The 20,259-nt window shown below is 40.1% G+C and overlaps 1 protein-coding gene across 3 annotated transcripts in view; it reads left to right on the forward strand.

The window, feature by feature from the left end:
- Positions 1–20,259, forward strand: part of LOC149151012 (SEC14 cytosolic factor family protein / phosphoglyceride transfer family protein) — a 232,206-nt gene that overhangs the window by 21,202 nt on the left and 190,745 nt on the right. For all 3 annotated transcript variants that reach the window (XM_089446003.1, XM_089446002.1, XM_089446004.1), the window contains one exon: positions 19,052–19,147. In XM_089446003.1, coding sequence (XP_089302129.1) covers positions 19,052–19,147 — 96 coding nt within the window. The remainder of the gene's footprint in view (positions 1–19,051; positions 19,148–20,259) is intronic.

The following is a 20,259-nucleotide window of genomic DNA, read 5'->3' on the forward strand; positions in this document are numbered from 1 at the left end:
ATTCCAGAGGCAAGTGCATAACAAAATCTGTGCATTTCCAGCAGGGAGTTGGAGTAGTAGACATGCCGAGTTAAGCTGTTAAAAAGAGAAGGAGATTTCTAGCAGGTAATTCTCCAGTTTATTTGAGTTTCGCAGAGATGGCCACAATAGGTCTCAGGGATTAGAATAGACTTGACAGAGCCTCGAATTTCGGCGTTTAGAAAGCCAAAATGTAATTCCTTTTGGATGAGCATGGCTTAAAGGAATTTGTCACAAATGTAATGGCAAAGTCGATAGATCCCCAACAGTTGGCAATGTTCAAGAAAGAGATGGCCATAACTAAGAGGATGGTCCTCGACGAAGTTCGAGATCATATAGCCCTGCATATTGCAGATAAAAATACAACAAAGGACATGTCTCATGCCGTTGTGAAGCTGTACGAAGATTCATCTGAGAATCAAAAAATGATTCTCAAGGAGATGTTGAGGTCAGTTAGAATGCAGAAGGGCGAGGATGTTATGTCCTACCTCACCAGGATTCAAGGAATCGTAGACGAACTTGCAGCTATAGGAGAAAAACCATCATATAGTGAGCTGGTGTGCACGACACTCGCACTGGTGTGCACGACACTCAACGGGTTCTCCAAGGAGTGGCATACATTCGTCTAAGTTATTTTTGGGCAAGACAGACTTCCAGGTTGGGAGCACCTATGGAGTGACTTCACTCAGGAGAAGCTGAGGCTTAGTCTTGCTTATGGTACGATTAGGAACAGTAGCAAGGGACCGAAGGTCGAGAAGGAAGAAGAGAATGTAGCCCTTGGAAGTAAGGGAGAGACGAAGAAGGGTCCCAGTCAGGGACAAGACTCAAAGGGAGAGAAGAATAAGAAGGACTTGTCAAAGGTCACGTGCTTCAGATGTGGTGAGTTTGACCATTACGTCACCTAGTGTCCAAAGATGAAGAAGGACAAGGGGCAACAGACTACAACTTCGATAGAGATTGATCAGGTGACCTACAAATTGGAGGAATTCACATTGATAGCAGCAATACCTCTAGATGGAGGAGGAGCATGATGCTTCAAATTACCAGTATGGCCGGGTCCATGGGAGAACAACAGGAGGTCTAGATCTAGCCATGGAGGGCATGATCAACAGATCAAATCCAGTTGCTGTGTATTCCTCAGATGGATCAATACCTTTGCTACGAGAGCCCACAGTATCAAAGTAGCAAGAGGATTGCGGTGTCAGCAAGGCACAACCAGATCTTGAGAGACAATGTAGAGCTAGTTGCAGTCAGATATTTGAGAGGCAATTGCAGAGCCAGTTGGGCGCAGTCATGTGTTCAGTAGATAATGCAGAGCTAGTGGTAGTCATAGACTTAGGAGAGAGGTGCAAAGCCAGTTGTAGTGACATAGTAGATCAAGAGTTTGAGACTCAAAGGGAGTCCACTTTCTGAGGGAGCAGCCCTATGGAAGCTTGATCTTCAAGTCTGAGATGGTCAATGCACATAGTTGCAGTGGTAGCAACAGTGCAGAGGCAGTGTAGTAGCAACAACACAAGGTACCAATAGTGTGAGATCATAGATTGGTTCAACTACAACTAGTGGCAGGGGAATCAGAGTATGCATAGTAGCATGATGGACAATGTTTGCCAGATTAACTTCTTCACAGTGATTTCTAGTGACAAGGAGTTAGATTGCTTCAGATGTGAAGAAAGGAGGTACAATAGATGTCAGACATCAACAACATGTGATAGTCTAGCTACAGGTTGTTCATCGGGAGGTATGAGCATAATGGATAGTGGAGTGTGGAGTACACCTTCCTTGCTAAGAGAGAGTGTTAGTTTTTGATGGATACGGTAGCATCAGACAGGTGTTCTAGTCTCAAAAGTGTCAGAGAGGCTAAGGAACACGAGATCTCCAAAAGCCAGAATAAATTTCAAGAGAAAACATTTAGAAATCTCCCAATTAAATTAATTGATCAATAATTAAAAAGTTCCCAAGTCTAACTTAGGAAAATTGATTAATTAATGGGTATTAATTGAGGAAATCGATTTTGCTCTAGAGACTTCCAGAAAAGTGATTTGGAGTCTAAGATGATCTGAGCCATTGATCATGATTATATCTTGGCCGTTGATGCTCCAACAAGAGATTACAAGAGCAAGTCGAAGGGGCTTGAAGAAGACACAACTCACAGGTTTTGTGCAACGCAGATTGAGCTACCCAGTTTGCAGTTTTTAGTGAGGGCGCAATTCGAGCCAAGGAAGGAGAGTAGCAGGGGTTTGTCGTAGAGAGAATTTCTAGAGAAATTCTTTGGAGGTTTTCAAGTTTCTAGAGGAGGAAAAGGGGGGCTGAATTATCCAATAGGGAAGCCGCATTCTGTAGTGCGAGTTGCCTAGTTTGCTATTGCGAGTTGTTGAGAGAGGGATCGATTCAGTTGCTAGTGCTAAGATCTAGTCATCGGAGGCCTAGCGAATTGTTTCTAGAGGTAGAGACACGCAGGATGACTCATCTGGAGGTGTTCCGGAGGTAGTACAAAATTTCTCTAGCAAGCAATGCACATTCCTAGTCCAGTTGAGCGAATTTGCTAGGAAGTGCGAGTTGCCAGAGAGGCCAGATTGAGTTGCTGTGAGGGAAAGGATTTTCCCAGTATTTTCCAGATGAGAAAATTTGCCAAAGCTGAGCCAGGAAGGACAAAAGTTGTAATTCTCTATATTTGCTGCATAATAATATAAACCCTCATCTGTTGCACCAGTTTTACCTTTGGGGTTTTTCTGGGGACAATTGTCCAAAAACAACGGTGTCATTTTATTGTGTGTATGCATCTATTTCTCAGTTCTTGTTTATATTTCCACAACGTAATTTATTGTGAAGAATTGCAGTGTGGTTTATTTGCTATTCGCCATTAATAATTTAATAGAAGACACAAAAACTATCAAGTCAGGAGAATAATACTCAATCGTTGTAGTTCAAGGAATTTTCAAAAACGACAGGGATGGGGGGATGAGTTTTGGGTACAGCTAGAGCGCACCCCTGAATTTTCCATGGGGCGCCAAGTTGGGGACAACAGTAATAATAATAAATATTATTATTATTATTTTTAATTCACCATGTGCATAAAGATAAATCATAAATAATAAATACATCATTGCAATAAAATTATAAACATTGAACTAGGTAAGAAATCCTAGTGTGACATATGGTAGTTATTTGGAGGGTATCCTTCTATATGACGGCCCAAATGGCCTAGCCCTAAAACACTAACTATTGCTAGTTTGACCTTTCAAATACCTATTTCGTCTTGCCATAAATGTTAAATAAAAAACTTGGGTCGAATTACTAGGGCTAGTTGTCTTGCTTGCTATTTTTGGTCAAATCCAAAAACAGATTCAATTTTATTATTCTTGGTTGACATTCTTGCATGTAAACTAATTTGCCTTATTATCCCAATTGCAAATGCTAATTTTGTCAAAATCAAGCCTTGACTCAAATTCCTAATATTTCCAATCTCAACACCTAAATCAACCCTCTCTGTTGTCAGGTTTATCAAATAAAAGCCAAGTTTGATTGGTTAACCACATTGGTTTAGCAATTATCTTTGGAAGTTAGCATGAACAACAATTTTTTCACGCTAAAACCTCATGCAAAACAACAAGAAAAGCTATCCAATCAACAAAGTAAACCTAGTCAAAATTGGGTTAGACATACCAATTTTCCCTTGGGGACGACAAAGCAGTACCCAAGAAGTCTTTAAAATCTGCCCGTGACAGATTGGGAATGGCTTGGAAGTCCCCATGTCCCAAATGAAGTTCCCAAAAAATTGGGGATGTTCCCAACCCCTGTAAAAGTCCTCGATACGCTGGAACTTTGGGTGTGAGGGATTTTTTTGGTGGGGACGGGTCCCCATGCAACATAGAATTTAATTGACCATGTATGAAGTTATGCATTGTTTGAAATTCAATAGTTCCAACGTTTTTTTGCCATAATGACCATTCAGAATTACACTAATCTAGATTCTTAGGCCTTCTTTTTGTCTCAAATTTTATTTGATCATTTTGAACTTTGCCATGTTTCAGCTAGTAGTGTACATTGCTTATGGACCTTGAATTGGATCTTGCATTTTTGTCGGCCTGCATTACACAACACATCCTATGTTGTATCATTTTCTTGTGCGTCAATTGAATTCCTTTAGCTCCTACATGGGGCACTACATTTGCAGTTTGTCTACTTTTGCAAGTGTTCTCACAACACTCAAAGGAATGTGGATTGCAACTCCATTACTTTCTCTCAAGCCATACAATTGGTGGGGTCCTCTCTATCATCTTGACATACATTGTTGCAATCATCTATGTGGTTTGTTGTTGAAATTTTACAAGCAACTTCACTCTTAGTTGATCATTGATCAATTTATAATTGTTGAGTTCAATTCTTCATATTCTTTGTACTTCAACTTGCATTAGACTATTGCATCAACCATCTTTTGTTGACCCATTTTTAATCATCTCTTGAATTTTGTTTTTTGGTCTCGATCATTCTAAATTTTTACCTCCTGCATTTGGTTGATTACTTTATCTCGAGTCTACATATCAAATTCTTCAAATCTCCATATGTGTCTTCAACCTGTGCAACTAAGATTGGATACTTGTTCAATTTCTCGACTTTCTTCATGAATAAAAATAATTGTGTTTCTTGTTGAAATGCACACCTTTCAACAAGACAACTTATGAAACTTGGTAGGAAAAATTAATTGATGTCATGTTGATAGTGCTGGACCCGTCAACATGTTAGGGGATCTCCCCAGTAAGAAGTCCCAACTAGACCTCAGATCGTTTGGTGTAGGAGTCCCAACAGTGGGTCGTACGGTATTGCCTTGATCGCGGTTGCGTGCAAAGGCAAGTAAGATGTCCCTGTTGGTAGCAAGGGTGTGATATATGGAACAAGTCAAGTAAGGTGTATGAGCGGCTCTAACACACAGAGGGTGAGGTGAGTGCGCCTCTTGGAAACCTGTGAAAGCACAAAGTTAAGAAGGGAACATACGAGCAAAGATGCATCACAAACTGGAAGGCAAGTAAGCTTAACAATCTAAAGTGATGGTTAAACCAACAACACATTTCAATAAGATTCATACATACTTATATAGGAAAGCCATACATGCATGCGTAAGCAAACAGATACATATATCATTTAGAGTAAACAATACAACTGAAATACAATATGACATATGCATGAAACGTGTTGGTTCTGTTATATTAAGAAGTGAAAGTTCCAGTCATACAATGCAACCATGACCAACCACTAGTTTCGACTGCAGAACGTTACAGTCACTGCCACCTGCTCCTCTAAAGAGATATACTAACTTTGCACAGTGGAGAAGCCAAGGCTTGTTACAATACTCTCCAAGCTTTCTCTAAGATACACTTATTGGAAGCTTGGCTGACCAAAAGCGTCTACATGAGTTATGAGGGACTATATATAGCAAAGGGTGGGGTGGCCCTTGACATTCCCCTTTGTGTCTGTTCATCTATCCTCATGACTCTTCTTCTACTCTATGACTGTTACATCCAACTATCGACACTTGAACTTCCACTTGACAAGATGTGACATACAGTCTGCACATGTATCCATGTGAGACAAAATAGGTTTGAGCAAGCCATGCAAGACATCACTATGACTTAGATAATTGTGGGAAGACCAGCTCTTCGACATCCTCTTGGTGGTCGACAGTAGCGAACTGATGCCAAGCTCGGTAGTTGGCGATGGTGTTTGTGTACTCTATGGTGACATCTTTTTGGAAACGAACTCTTGCCTTCGTAGCATCTGGGTACACTGCTTTGGCTCCTCTGTCCAACTCGTCTGATAACATGCGCATCATTGTCTTGAGTGCGGCTGGACCAGCGACATACTAATGCATGGTGTCTGCACTGATCACCAAGTTTGCGCTGGTGGCTATGCGCATCAACTCGTCAAAGTACGAGTCAAGCTCTAGTCGGACCTGTGCCTTTGTCTTTGCCTCGGTGAGTGTCCCAATAGATGGGATCACATGTGTGCGCACAACAACATCCATACTCCTAAATACCCGTGCATGGGAAGCCTGCAAACTAGTGATGAGCTGCGGGAGATCTTCATAGTTCCGGATCTGACTCTGGATACGTGCCTTCAGTTTGACCGCTTTAAGCTTCATCATCTTGGGCTAGTGTAACGGGGTTCCCTTGTATCTCATTGTCCATGTCTGCATGTAATCAACATTAGTATGCATGCTTGACAAGATATGTGCTCTCTTAGCACATCGTTATTGCCAACCGTTGAGATGGACAACTGCCTGATGCACGCTACCAAACTTGGAATACAACGTCCGCATGACTGTCTCAAGGGACAATACTTCATCTAGTATTGTCTTCTTCAACTTTGTTCGGGCGGATGCTGTAACCAGTTCTCCTCCTTGCTTGGCCGTCTGTAACTCCTTAGCCATTCACTCGTTCTCAGCTATCAAGAAGCGAACACTTAAGCTAGTGGCTTCGACATATGCTATGGTAGCATCGACCAATGTTGCTGGATGCTTGCGCACGTTAGACACGATCACTCGTTCCTCAAACTGCATAGGACATGTGTGATCATCCAGAGTAAGACACTTTGCGTGATTGCACAACTCTATGTTGTGCCTTGTTGAATGATATGTTGTGCATCTCTTCTTCTGGATTGTCTCCAAGGATCTCAATGTCTCCTTGGTCACTTGGGACTTGCTTCGCTTCTGGATCCGGTGAAGCTGGTAGGTCGACCTCTTGGTGGTAAGGCATGAGGTTGATGTCTTGCTCTAACTCTTGCTGCTCCATATCCGTATCCATCTGCTTAAGTGCTTGTTCAATCTCTTGAGTGAAGTCCTGCTCCTACAACTGCTCACCCTGTCTACTTGGTGCCAGTTGTTCGGATGAGTCTACTACCTATACGGGCGTAGTTTCATTTGTCTGTACATGTTGCGCCCCTTGCTGTACCTGTTCTTGCTGCGCTTCCTTCTCCTGTCTGCACAACTCCTGTTCCTTTCGGAGTTGCTCCTTCAACTCATGCAACTCCTTCACTGTTTCCTCCATCCTCTGTTTTTCTCTCTGCCTTTGCGCGGTCCTCCTGTTGCGTTGTTGCCTCTTTGCCTCTATTGCCAAAGCTGCTTTCTGCACAAGTGGGTCTGCTCTGAACTTGCAGCTTTGTTCTGCCTCTGCGCTATCGACAATCTTTCTCTTGCCTTTGTCATGTGCCAGTATGTTTACCTCTGCTGCTATGGCTGCTGGTGCTCTCTTGGATGCTGCTTCGCTAACTGTTCCACAACGAAGCCGACCGGTTCATTGGGCCTGGAGAAACTGTAACAATATCTCCATGGGTCTTCCTCCACCCAATGACATGCCCCGTGGATCCACTGAAACTGTACTCTTGTGCAGTGGTCTTTCACAATACAGTGTGGGTCATACAGATTGGAACTTCAGGCGTCGAAAGGATATTTCTTGATCTCCTTTGTTTCGACATCCGCATGCTTGAGGTTCCATATCTCATATAGCCTGATCTGCAAAGGAAGAGTGGGCCAAGGTGCCTTCTTCTTCCGGTGTAGCCTAGCTGACAGTCCTGCCGAGATGTGGTATGATACTTCTTGCATGACGAGCTTGTCTGTAGCAAACTTTGGCAAAACATGCGGAGGCTTCTTCGCGCTGTACATCTGTATGAAGGTGCCGGACGGTGAGGCATACCAATCCACTATATCGATCAGTGCCTCCATTGTTGCCTTCGACATGCAAGGTGGATCCTGCTCAAATATCATCTTGTACATCGGGGTGACAAAATGATCTGATAGCTGTGTGATAACTCTAAATCTGCATTCAGAAAACAATTTACAATAAGTATTGACAGAGGTTTCCGCCGATGTCCATGCCCACTTCATGCCCGAGAACTCCTGATGGGCACAGATTGCATCCAAGATGTAGGCGAACATGTAGATTTTTGCTTGCTGACCTTTGGGCAGCTACCGAGCTCCTGTGACCTGTTCCTTCAGCCTGTGAGCCAACATGTTGGACCAATTGCATGCTTTGCCTTCACTGGCCAGTTGGTCCAACGCGATCACCCAACTCTGCGGGAAGGTCTCCGTGCTCTCTTGGCCATACAAGCGACATGCAAAGATGACCAAGTATTGATATGCCTTCCGTAGTATCTTCGTCTTGTAAATCTGGTTGGGTGTCATCCTGAATTTGGTTGGCTCCTTTACCCAGTTCTTCAAGATATCCTTGGAGTTGGCATTGCTGTTGGGTATGCTGAAGGGTGTTTCCATGGTGATCACTGGCTTCGACAAATGATACATTTGCTGATAATCCTGTGCCATGAAGGTAGCAATCTCCGTCCCGCTGACACTGCTCAATGTCATCGTCTCGGGATCAGTGTGCGAGACGATCCAATGTATCATGTCCGTGCATGGGAACGCGGGATACCTGCATGCAATCCGGTACAAGCTGGACTTGTGAATGTTCACATAGACTTGGCGGTCTTTGAGATCTTCCCCAAATGTGCCTGAGAATGCATCATTGACCTCTTGCCATTTCAGCTTGATGTCTTTGTCTACAATCAACTTGGTGTCTTCATAAATCAGCAAACTTGTAGACACTTGCTCAACTGCTGCTCCAGTTGCGCTTCCATCGGTGTCCTTTGATCCTGCTCTCTTGGAGGCCATTGATCCTGAATTGTTGAGAGACGGACGAACACTTGCTATATCTGGAGACATGGCGACATGCATGGCAAGAAATCTGTCAGTTAAAACCAAAGCAAACTTGAGGGATGACATGCTACATACTTGGGGATTGACTGGCAAGGATTGCGCAATTTTCACTGGGAGGCTAGGAGATTGACTGCTGGAACTACACAAAAGGCAGTTTGGACTGTCGGGAGGCTGGTTGATTGCTTGAATTGCGCAATGCGCAATCCAGACTGGCTTGCCGGGTGCTGGGATTGCGCAATGCGCAATTTCAGTTGGCAAGTGCTGCAGGCCTAGGGATTGCATTACGCAATTTTTTGGGCTAGAAGTCACTGCCTCTCAAAATTACGCAAGGCAAGACTGGAGGGCAGTCACTGGTCAGAATTGCGCATTTTTTGGGAGGAAGGTAGAGCCTTTCCTCTCAGAATTGCGCAATGCTGTCTTGGTGAGGCAGAGTCCAAGCCAAGGTTGCCCAGAGCTGCCGACGGACAACTGAAAGCAAATGAAGATGTGAATGCATGGCGATACTGAGTGTAAGCAAAGGCGAATGATCATGCATGCAAACAGTGAATGCACGATTCAGAAAACAGAACAACATGCATGTGTGTGAGACGAGTCGCCGAATCGACGACCATTCGTGCAAAACAATGTCATGCATGCAACATCAGTGAGATGCTAACGAAAACTGAAACGGTGCTTGTACAAGCTGATATGCATGCAAATGACAACAAGCGTTCACAGAAATCAAGCAGACAACACCCACATAAGCTAAAACACAAAAAGCGACATAAATGCTGCAAAAGACAGGTGAAGCGGACTTACCTGGAAATCGCTGAGCTGGATGTGTCGAAGACTTCTGGATGTGCCGTGGAATGTCAGAGCTCCAAGATCGATGTGAAGAATGAGATTTGAAGCGTCAAATAAATAAGTTTGAGGCTCATGACACACATTCCACAAATCTAGGAAAAAACGACACTTGGAGGAAAGTTTCTAAAATGATCTTTGCATGTAACCTCCAGTTGCTAAAAATAGCTCCCTAAAATCTAGGGATGCTTTTTGCTATTTCGGGAAAAAGCAACCCATGCATGCAAGTTAAGTTTTTTCGGTCCCGGGTGGAACCGGTCAGCCTGAGGGCACATGCAACAGCCTGCTTGACTGAGGGGAAATTTTGTGTAGTTTCTGGGAAGACTCTGGGCTGGCTACCCAGAGGGATTGCGCAATTTCTGGGAGGAGCAGCTGACTGCTGCCGAAAAATGCATAATTTTTGGGCTGAGTAGCACTGTTGGGCCAGATTGTGCAGTTTTCACTGGGGCTTGTGTGTGACAAGATTGCGTAGTTTCTGAGCCCAGCTGGCTGCTAGTCAGATTTGCGCAATTTCTAGAGGGAAGGCTGGTTCCCCTCCAGAATTGCGCAATTTCTTGAGGGAGTTGCTCAGCCAACAACTGGACCAAGTCCAGAGTAGCAGCCTGTGAGGGGAGTGAAGCAAGCTATCATGCAGAGGCTGACAAGCTACTAGAAAACCACTGAAGCTCATGTACTTGACAGTGCAAGACATGCTGCTGAGGATGGTTGGTAGGGAGGTTCCAAAACGAAGCTAAGGCAAAATTTTGGAGGGTGGTTGTAGCCGCTACAACACGTTCCTAGTGTCATGATGTAACATCTTTTGTAATATGCAAGTTGATTACAATTTTTACTAACTTAAAATTTCAAACTTCTTGAGGTATGCTGCCCTGTCAAGGTCTTTTGGTCATGTACCATCTATGCAGTAACTAGTTACTTAGACTCCTAATTATGGTTAACCTCAAGCTCAATGATTGTTATATTTCTTGCAAACTTAGCGCCCGATATTCAATTCATAGCAGAATGAGAAAAGTGATCTACTGAATAAACACAACTAGGTTCCAAACAAATTTAGCGGAAGTAAAATTAAGTAAGCGATGTCATTCACAATGACAAACCGATTTCTACTCAACAAGTTTTCTATTAAAATAATCCAAACTTATGTGGGCTCGCACCTTGGGATAATGGCCCACCCGAGAAAATACAAAATACAGTAACCTGGGTCTGATCTAGAAGATCAATCTTGGATTGGTGCTTAATCTCTCTTGCAGATCTGGATCTCCAACCTCTTTGCACTCCCTTGAACCCAACACACTGCTCACTAAGATGTTGCTCTCAATCTTGTGCTGCTGTAGTGTGTCTTTCTCCCTCTCCCTAGCTTTGCTTTTATAACTTTATGTTGACCTAATTCCCTAACCCTAACTCTAATCTCAAAGTGATTGATAGCTGAGATTACATATCATCTCACTTGAGATCAACAACTAAGATTAAAACATACTAAAGTAACACTATAGTAAATTACTTTACTTTTCCTAAGTTTCTTTTAGCTCAATAAGCCAACATATTAATATGTGTTTTTTCCTAAGTTATACTTAGGCTAAGTTACATTAGCAACTTGCTCACACTAGAGCAAGTGTTCTAAGGAGAATGTGAGTGATTTTTGCATGCCTAGACACAAGGCTTGTGCAGAAGTACTTGCTTGAGCTATAAAAATCAACATTGATATTGATATTTTGTTTACGATCTTAACTAAATCCTTAGAGTTAATTCAACATCTATTGTCATCATATTTCATGATTGATAACTTGGACTCATCAATTCATATTTTCATAGCACCCACTTGACTTTGTTACACCATTGTTAAAAAACATCATAGCTCATCGGTATTGCTTGCAACTTTGGGATTCTTTTACAACTCTTTGATTCATCAACTTCTTATTTTCTTTTCAAATTTGTTTCTCACAAATGGGACTTATATTTACATTCATGATTACATATTTATAATATATGAATGGCCCCTATTTGTATGCCACCTAAAGATTCCTTTTCTTCAAGTTTTCTAGTTTGAGCCCTTCATATTTGTCACAGTGCAACTGTTTGATTCTTCCACACATGTGCACATAACCACTTGCATAGGACCACAAAGATGTACTAAGTCTAGTGTATTCCAATGTAAGGACGTTTCCCTTTCTAGAACTAGTGGTCAAATGCCCATTACTATATTCTTTGCTGGAGCTTTAGATGTTAGGAAAGTTTCACTTGATCATTTGTAGGCTTCTTCCAGGTTTTTTGTAGCCAGGTCCTCTCTATCTAGGGAGTCTAGGAAACCCCATAGAGAACATTATTAAGCTTTGCACTGAAATATTCATAGTTAATGATGATAACATGGACGTTCTCTTTCACATCTACCTCTAATTCCACTTCGAGTAAAATGTAGCAACTCTCTTTGTCAAAATCTTTCTTAATAAACTTATTTTATCTATTAGGGTTTTCCCTCTTATTATATCTCATCCTTCTCACAACTATTTTTCTTTTGTGTTTCTTTCTTTTGCTTAGGGGTTGCTGTGCCATTCCCGCATTATTGTTATGACTTGCTATACTCTTTAGTCCTATTGACCTATTTTGGTCACTTGTGGACATTAACATAATTATATTTTGTGATGGTTCCTATGACACGCAATCATATTTGTAGTTTGTCACTGTTTTTGCTTAATAAGTCATTCTATCACTAAAATTTAATATGTTATTCAAATTTCACAAACATTAATGCCAATGTTTCTATTAGTTTACTTGTTGCTCAGAGAGTGTTTGACTTTAGCTGTATGGTGTTTCATAATCATGGGAGAGAGTCATAGCCCCTTTTCAGTGACGTTTGATATTTACTTGAGTTTGGGTGCACTGCCTTAGTTGTTGCAACAAAATATTAGTTTTGCATAAAAATATGTGGAGTGGGTAAGTTAACATTTGTGGGTATGGACCTACCTATCCTTGGCACATGTGGGGCACATTTATTGAGAAATCCTTGGAACATGGGAGATGCTCTATCGCACTACTGGGGGAACATTATCTTGGAGGTCACTTGAGTTGGTTAGGATTAGGTCGACCGAGTCCATGGTTTAACTTTAACCCCTTACTTGTACACACTCCTTTTCATCCTCTATAAAAAGGAGGAGGGGTGCATCTTGTTGAAATTTCTAAGTCTGACACATTAGAAATCCCTGCTGCATTATCTTCTTTATTATCTCCTACTTGTTTATTATCTACGTCACTCTGCTAGGGACTATGTCACCCTCTCAGCTCCAGTCTACCCCACGAAAATCTCCAACATTGCCTCTTGGCCCTGCGTCAGCTCTGCGCGGTTACTGATGCCTCTGCATCAGCCTCTTGGCTCTCTGCATCAGCTCTTTGCCCCCCTGCGTCACCCATGTTGGCCTCCTCAGCGTCTACGTTAGCCTTCCCAGGCTCCGCGCTGTCTCTCTGGCACTATCTCTGCCTCTCTGCTATGTATTCTTGGCCTCGTGCTGAACTGCCCCTCGCTGCAACAGATCATTGGTTCGATTCTCTTAGCAAACCCCGCTCCAGAAAATTGAACTGACTGATCAATTTGGTGTATCTCCAACTGACCCTCAAGCCTCTTCTATACTTTTCCTGTCGACGATTCAATGGCCGAGATTAAGTCCTTAATCAATGGCTAAGATTAGATTTGGCTTGATCCTCGTCATTTAGAACTTGCTCACCCATTTTATATTAATACACATTAATATTTAATTTCCTAAGTTTAGACCTAGGAACCCCATTAAAAATATTAATTATTTTAATATCTCTCCATGCGGGTGGAATTTCCCCAAACAATTTCTGGGTCTTGAAGATCTTATATGCCTTAGCCTCTCAACAATTTTCATGGCTAGAGCACATCTGATGCTACCACAAATCAACACATCTCACTTCATTACACTATTTTTGCTAGATTGCTAAGAGTAGAGTACCTGTGATAGCGAGCTGTTTGCTTTTTTGCTTTGGCAGCTCGGGAAAAGCTGATTTGCTGTTATGTAATTTTTTTCTAAATAATTTATAATTTATTATAAATATAAACAGACGTGTTGGTTTCTTTTTGTTTGTTTGTTTGTGAATTAGTGGAATCTGCAACTAGGACTGGCTCATACTCATGTGGCATGGGGTTGATTCCAACCGCTAACACTACAACCTCCAAGTGTAACAATGTGGCTCCTCATGTGATACACCGGGCTAGTTGGAGGTTTGAACCAGAAACGTCACAAGGGGTGCCTTAATAGTGCACCCTATTACCAACTGATTGACACCTTCGGGGATGAAAATTGAAGGACATGGGGGTGGACTTTGATCCCCTTTTGTGTGCATGATGCAAGAGACCATTTAATATAATCTCTCTGGGTGCAACCACACATTTGACCACTACCTCAAAGTGCTCCCATGGCTTCAGGCTAGGCCCTCATGAGAATTGAACCTTGCCCAAGGGTGAAAAACTCCTCACTTTCCACCATTGGATCCAACCCCTTTATGTAAAGATATTGTTGTTTCAAAATTGGCATGCTGATTTCATTTTCATATCTGATTCTATTTTCTGTTGGAGCTGATTTATTATTGTAATGTAATAAACAGTTGGGGTGGTTCAGATTTGCTGTTGTGTGATCATTTTTTTAATAGAAATAGACACGATTGTTGTTCCAAATTTGGCATGCTGATTTGTCACTGATTTATTATGTTGTTGTAATAAACGGTTGGGTTGGAGTTGCTGAATTATCATGCTTAGATAGTTTCCAGATCTGATGTATGTTTAACAATCGGCTAGTGATGGGCTGATTTAATTTCCAGATCTGATTTTAAGACTTCATTTTATTGGATCTGAGGTCTAGCTTCTGCTGGAATGTTCTAACCTTTTGATGTGTTCTCTACACTCTTGAATATTGCATACAGCGTTTTGGTGTTTGCAGATCTGAAGTTCTGATAGGTGTTTCAGAGGGTTCCAGGTTCAGTGCTAGGGTACAAGCTCTGTGAATGCAGATTCAATGTCATGAGTTGAGATTTTTGCAGTTTTTCCCCTTCATGCTTATTTGTGTCATTTAGCTGGAACATGTTGTTGGGGACTTACATCTTATTCAATCATGCTGCAGCTGTATCATCTTTGAGTGGATTTTGTGTTTGCATTATTTTTCTCGCCTTAGTTCTTAACTTGGGTTCATCTGCCAACTTTCATAAATTAGGGCACCTTCTGTGAAGCTCACCATGCACTTTTATCTCACTATGCTTCAAGCCAGGTAACTGTTGAGGTCTTCAATCTCAATTTGCTTTCAATGTTGCTGGGGCCTTTCTCCAGTTCATCATCATTCGCATGATCACTTTCTATCAATTTGAACTTAATTTCTATCAGATTTTTTTGTTCCTGGACTATTTGAAACCAATGCTTTAATGGTTTTTTGGCACTGGCCCACCTCAAATCAAACAACTAATGATCACTTCATAGTTGACACCTGCTAATATTCTTGAATACTTCTTAATCACCTCACCTAATCTTTTGCACATGCGCACAAACTCACAACATTCCAGCTACATATGCCTCAGTAACTTACCTTAGAGTTGCACACTCCATTATCAGGTCTCTAAATAATAGACTTATGAACACACAATAGACCTAGGTATCATATTAAAATTCCCATTAATCTTCCAACAATGCTTTTTTCCAAATTTCAGCCTCTACTCCCATTGAGTATACTTCTAGACACCAGGACATGAATAATCAATCACATGGTTGCAGAAAAGGATGCTTGCCTTCATAAGCTATGGGTCTCTTAGATCACGTTTTAGCAACATTTCCCCATATACGATAGAGAATTTTTTCTCAATCAGGAAGGAGAGGAGTAATGATGATGTTTTATGTTACTGTTGTGTTAGCCATATTGCATAACAACATTTTTTGCTAGTCGTATTATTAGCATTTTATGTTAATTCTTTTTCATTACATGTTATTCATATGTTAGTTCTTGTACATTTTGTTTTATATATTTTTGTTAATTTTCTATTTAAGTTTGTTCATAACTGATGTTCAGTTATGTAAAATGATTTCCAGATCTCTCTTGCCAGAGATTCTCTACATGCTGCTACAACCTCTTTGTGATAGCCAAAACCGGCTCACGAGTTAAATAATACAGGAGACTTGGAATATAAAAGTATCCATTTAGGATAAATAAATATATTTTGAATAAATTTATGAAAAAATTGGTATGGTTCGGTTATAAATGAGGGCTCTATATAAATTCTAGACGGAATGCCCTTTCATGAATAGTCATGTCCCAACTAATAGACATATCATTTCATAATTATTAATTATTCTTATTATTATTATTTACTGATATGTTTATGTTCATAACATTGCCTTACCCTTGAGAAATGCTTTATCCTCAAAGCATATTGATGAAAAGGCTTCATATCTTTTTCTGTCTTGTAATATCTTCGCGTCTTTCCCAATTCTTGGAACTGTCATCTTCAATGATACAAGATGATATGAACTTCTGTGTGCTGACCAAAATTGTCGAACTATAATAGGATCCGACCATCCTAATTCAATCCTCAACTTGGACATTTTTACCTAAAGAGTTCGATGCTTCTTTTTGGATAAGTTGTTCTGTTCTGTTTTCCAATGACTGCTTCATGACTTTGGACTGCTTGACTTGTGCAATTAATTTCTGACCATGATCTTTTAAGCAGCAAATTTCTTCATTTTTATCTAAGATAACTACGTCAAATTCCTTCTGCATTCTTGATATTGGCTTTTCATTTTCTTAAAACATCACCTTCGAGATATCTTTAAAGTTTTTAGATGAAGGTATTAATGATTCTGACTTCATTATAATATCTTGGAATGTCATCATCTTCTTCTTATAGGGAAATGTCAAAAACTTCTTTGTATTTAAGATGAAGGAACCTAGTGTTTTGATCCAGGTTAAACGCACAATTATATCACCATAATCACTCAATAAAGATTTAACAGTGAATTGCGATATAAATGTATAATCCCCAATGTTTAGTTGTAAATAAGTTATGTCATATAGTTTTGTGTCCCAATAGTCTAATTTTGCAATTATATTTGAATCGGGAACCACTAATTGGTTAATGAATTTAGGACTAACATAATTACTTTTTTTCAGGAGCAGCAATAGAAATAATAATATCTTCCCTGGCAAGAGTGCCCCTTGATTCTAAGTGGCACTAAGGCAGATCTTTTTGAAGATTTAGGAATTCTTCCTTTTTGTTTAGTTGTAGACTCTATTTCTTTGTCCTCAATGATTGACTCCATTTTGCTTTAATATTAAAGTTCTTCGTTGATGGCTTTGCAATTTTTTTCGAAGTAGCCCCTTTATATGAGGTTGGGAATATAATAATGTATTTTCGTCTATGACTTTTTTTCAAATCTTTTTTGATAGTTTATTACTCAAAAAGTACGATGGCTAATCATATGGACATGATTCTTTCCACACGACACTATTTTTGATTTTTGGCAGTAATTTTACCTGAGCGACATATGGACGACTTGGTGGCTAATGGATGGATGGATGGGCAGAGTGGAGTGGATGGGATTGTTGAGATTGTCTGGCAGAAATGTATGGCAGGGACAAGGTAAGACAGGTTGACTGGGATTTGAGAAAAATGGAGGCGGCTGTGGAGTATGGATGGCATGCGGCAAGGTTACAACATACGATGGATGACAGGGTGACGGGGGACCGTTTTCTTTCAGATGAATAATGGTACTAGTTGGTATGATGGCTTCAGTGTATGGGTGGCAGCAGAAGAGGGTATGGTAGCGGTGGTGTACGGACGATGATGGAAAATCATGCAGGAGGCGGGATGATCATATGGGCTTTGGTTTGATTTATCAATCTGACGGCTGTATGAGAGAGTGGATAGCAGTTTGGTGACTGAATACCAAATTGACAATGCGAATTGTAAGGCAGATGTGTGCAATGTGAGAGTGTGTGAATTATGGCTGTGTATGGCAACGGATGCAGATGTGTACCAATGAGTGTGCTTCCTTTTATTTTTGATTTTTGGTTTATCTTTCTTCATTTTCCTTCAATTTTCCTTGCAGCAGTAGTAGTTTTTTCCTCATGGAATTTCAAAACTTATTAGTGGCCAAACGCTTGATGGTGGTCAAAAACTGAGTTAACCAGAGAAACTTCGAATTTTTGTGTGTGTGTCTAACAGCTTGTATGGTCAATGCCTAACTAGCTTTGATACCAAATGTGATAGCCAAACCCGGCTCACAAGTTAGATAATCCAGAAGACTTGTAATATAAAAGTATCCACCTCAGATAAATAAAATTTAAATATATATCGAATAAATGTATGAAAGAATTGATATGGTTCAGTAACATATGAGGGCCTTGTATAAACACAAGGCAGAATGCCCTTTCCTGAAAAGACATGTCCAACTAATGGACGTGTCCTTTCATAATTATTAATTATACTTATTATTGTTATTATTATTTATTGATATATTTGTGTTCATAACACCCTTCCTTTCTCATTATTTTAAAATTTAGAATGTCTTTATCTAATATGCTATATTTATCTGCGTTTATATGCACCTTTTGCTATCATATTTCCCATATCCATAGGTTGGCGTGTTTTTGACAATCTTTCATGTGGTGCATCTCCTGCATTTTTCGTTCCAGGTTACCGTACAGGCAAGGGACATGCCAGTGACCAAATCTGTAGATGCAGAAGGGAAGGTGTACCTTGCAGATGTGGCCATTTTTTAATGACTGGAAAGTTGTTTTGTAGGGCATGAATTTCTGTCACTTGTTTTCCTTTCTCATGTGTAACCTTAGGTATCAACCAGTTATATCATAAAATCAGAGCATATGCAATTAGTGGTAAATGGTCCCATATGTTTAGCTGTTTATCTTCATGATCATTTGAAATTGTTGCTAGTTGGTCCATATAGTAGCCACCACGGCCTGTAAAATTTAAACTAGTTTGCTCATAGATTATATTGAACTTCCATATCCGTCCAAGGTGTCTGCTAGATTTTCTGTGAATATTACTAGAATTTGTAATGTTTCCTTTTTTGGATTGGGGTATGTTTATAATGCTTTTCTTTTGACTAGTCCCCCATATTGCCTTCATTGAGATGATATATTTCATGCATGTGCACTATTAACACAAACTTATAAGTTATTACATCTTTTATCACAGTAAACATATTCAATTGTTCTATTGAACAGTTGTGAATCTTCTCGAGAATTCAGTTGTTATAAGAAAGTCCCTTTGTTAGATGTGTTCTTAATAACTTCGGATTTTTTTTTCAATGGCCTTTGGGATGATAAAGTGTTCTATGTTGTTATTGGAGTAATGTTTGAGCATCTTATCTGCTTTTCTGATATGGATTTGTTGTCTGTAATATCTGAAAGTTGCATTATGTTTAAGAAAGGCAGTATCTTACTGACATCAGTACCCTTTCTCATTTGATGCTGTGGTTGCTAGGGATCATGTTGGGAATATAGAGAATGCCAATAAAAAACACTGCTTTCAACTACTGAAGGAGGAGTTGGAGAAGCAGGATATTGTTTTACCTGACAGGTAATTTGTCTGTTATTTGATTGCCATATTGCCTCATTTGGCTGACACAAGCTCAATTGCAAATTTCCAGCAAAGTTCTATTTAATCTTAGATAAGATGATTTTATTAATGTCCAATGAATGACTACAAAGATAAGGTTAATGGGACTAAAAAAGTACATCCAGAGTAGATGCAAGTGGGAGTGCAAAGACATCTCCTATCAAAAGCAATTAAGTTTCTAGCAAAAAGTGTGAACAGATATAGAAGTTCACATATGTAATTTGCCTAGAGATATTATCAGGCTCAGATGAAAATTTTAGAACCTATATAGTATATTATATAGTTTTTGGTAACTGGAAAGGGATTTTATTCATACAAGCACAGAAATTACATTCCCAGGATGTTGAAATTATGGGTGTAATCTTCACTTTTGGTGACAACAAACCCTATATTGTAACGTTATTATATTCATATTTTTGGCTGAGGCATGTTGGATTTTTGTGCAGACAAGAAAGAAGATCGACATGATAAATGCGGAGTCATGTATAAAAAAATGTGGTTCTTACACTAGACTGTTGGGGTTGATCCCCTTTTATTCATTTGTTATCTAGTAGTGCTAGAACAGTGCTACCCGTACAACCTAGCTACCTTATTTCATAATATCTAATTATCATTTTATGTCACTTATATGACATTTACATTAGATAATATATACTATCAGTGTGTTATTCGTCAACACCCCATCATAATGCTACAATACAAGAAACAGCAAAATCATAAAAGAAAATTCTTCTTTAATAATTTCACTCCTGCATGGTTGTAAGATCATGTAGTTACTTCATCACTCTCATAAAGTAGCATTCCTGACTTCTTGAATTTTCTGAATTCCCAGGTTCCTGAACTACCACATTTGCTGAATTCCTGAGTTCCTGAACTCCTCAAATTCTCTAAATTCCTGATATCCTGAACTCCTGAATGGACAATAATCCATGTTGAGTTAAATTGTCTCCAACTTCTCTCTACCTTGGATGTCCAACCACTTAGAGTGAATATTCACAATCAGTTTTTGTCACTGTTATTCATTGCCTTTGTTTCATTGAAATAAACATTGTTGTTTCCAATCTTCCACCAAG

Source organism: Pinus tabuliformis, chromosome 9 (assembly GCF_031772625.1).
Source record: "Pinus tabuliformis cultivar Carrire ecotype Pingquan chromosome 9, CPIR1, whole genome shotgun sequence".
NCBI lineage: Eukaryota > Viridiplantae > Streptophyta > Pinopsida > Pinales > Pinaceae > Pinus > Pinus tabuliformis.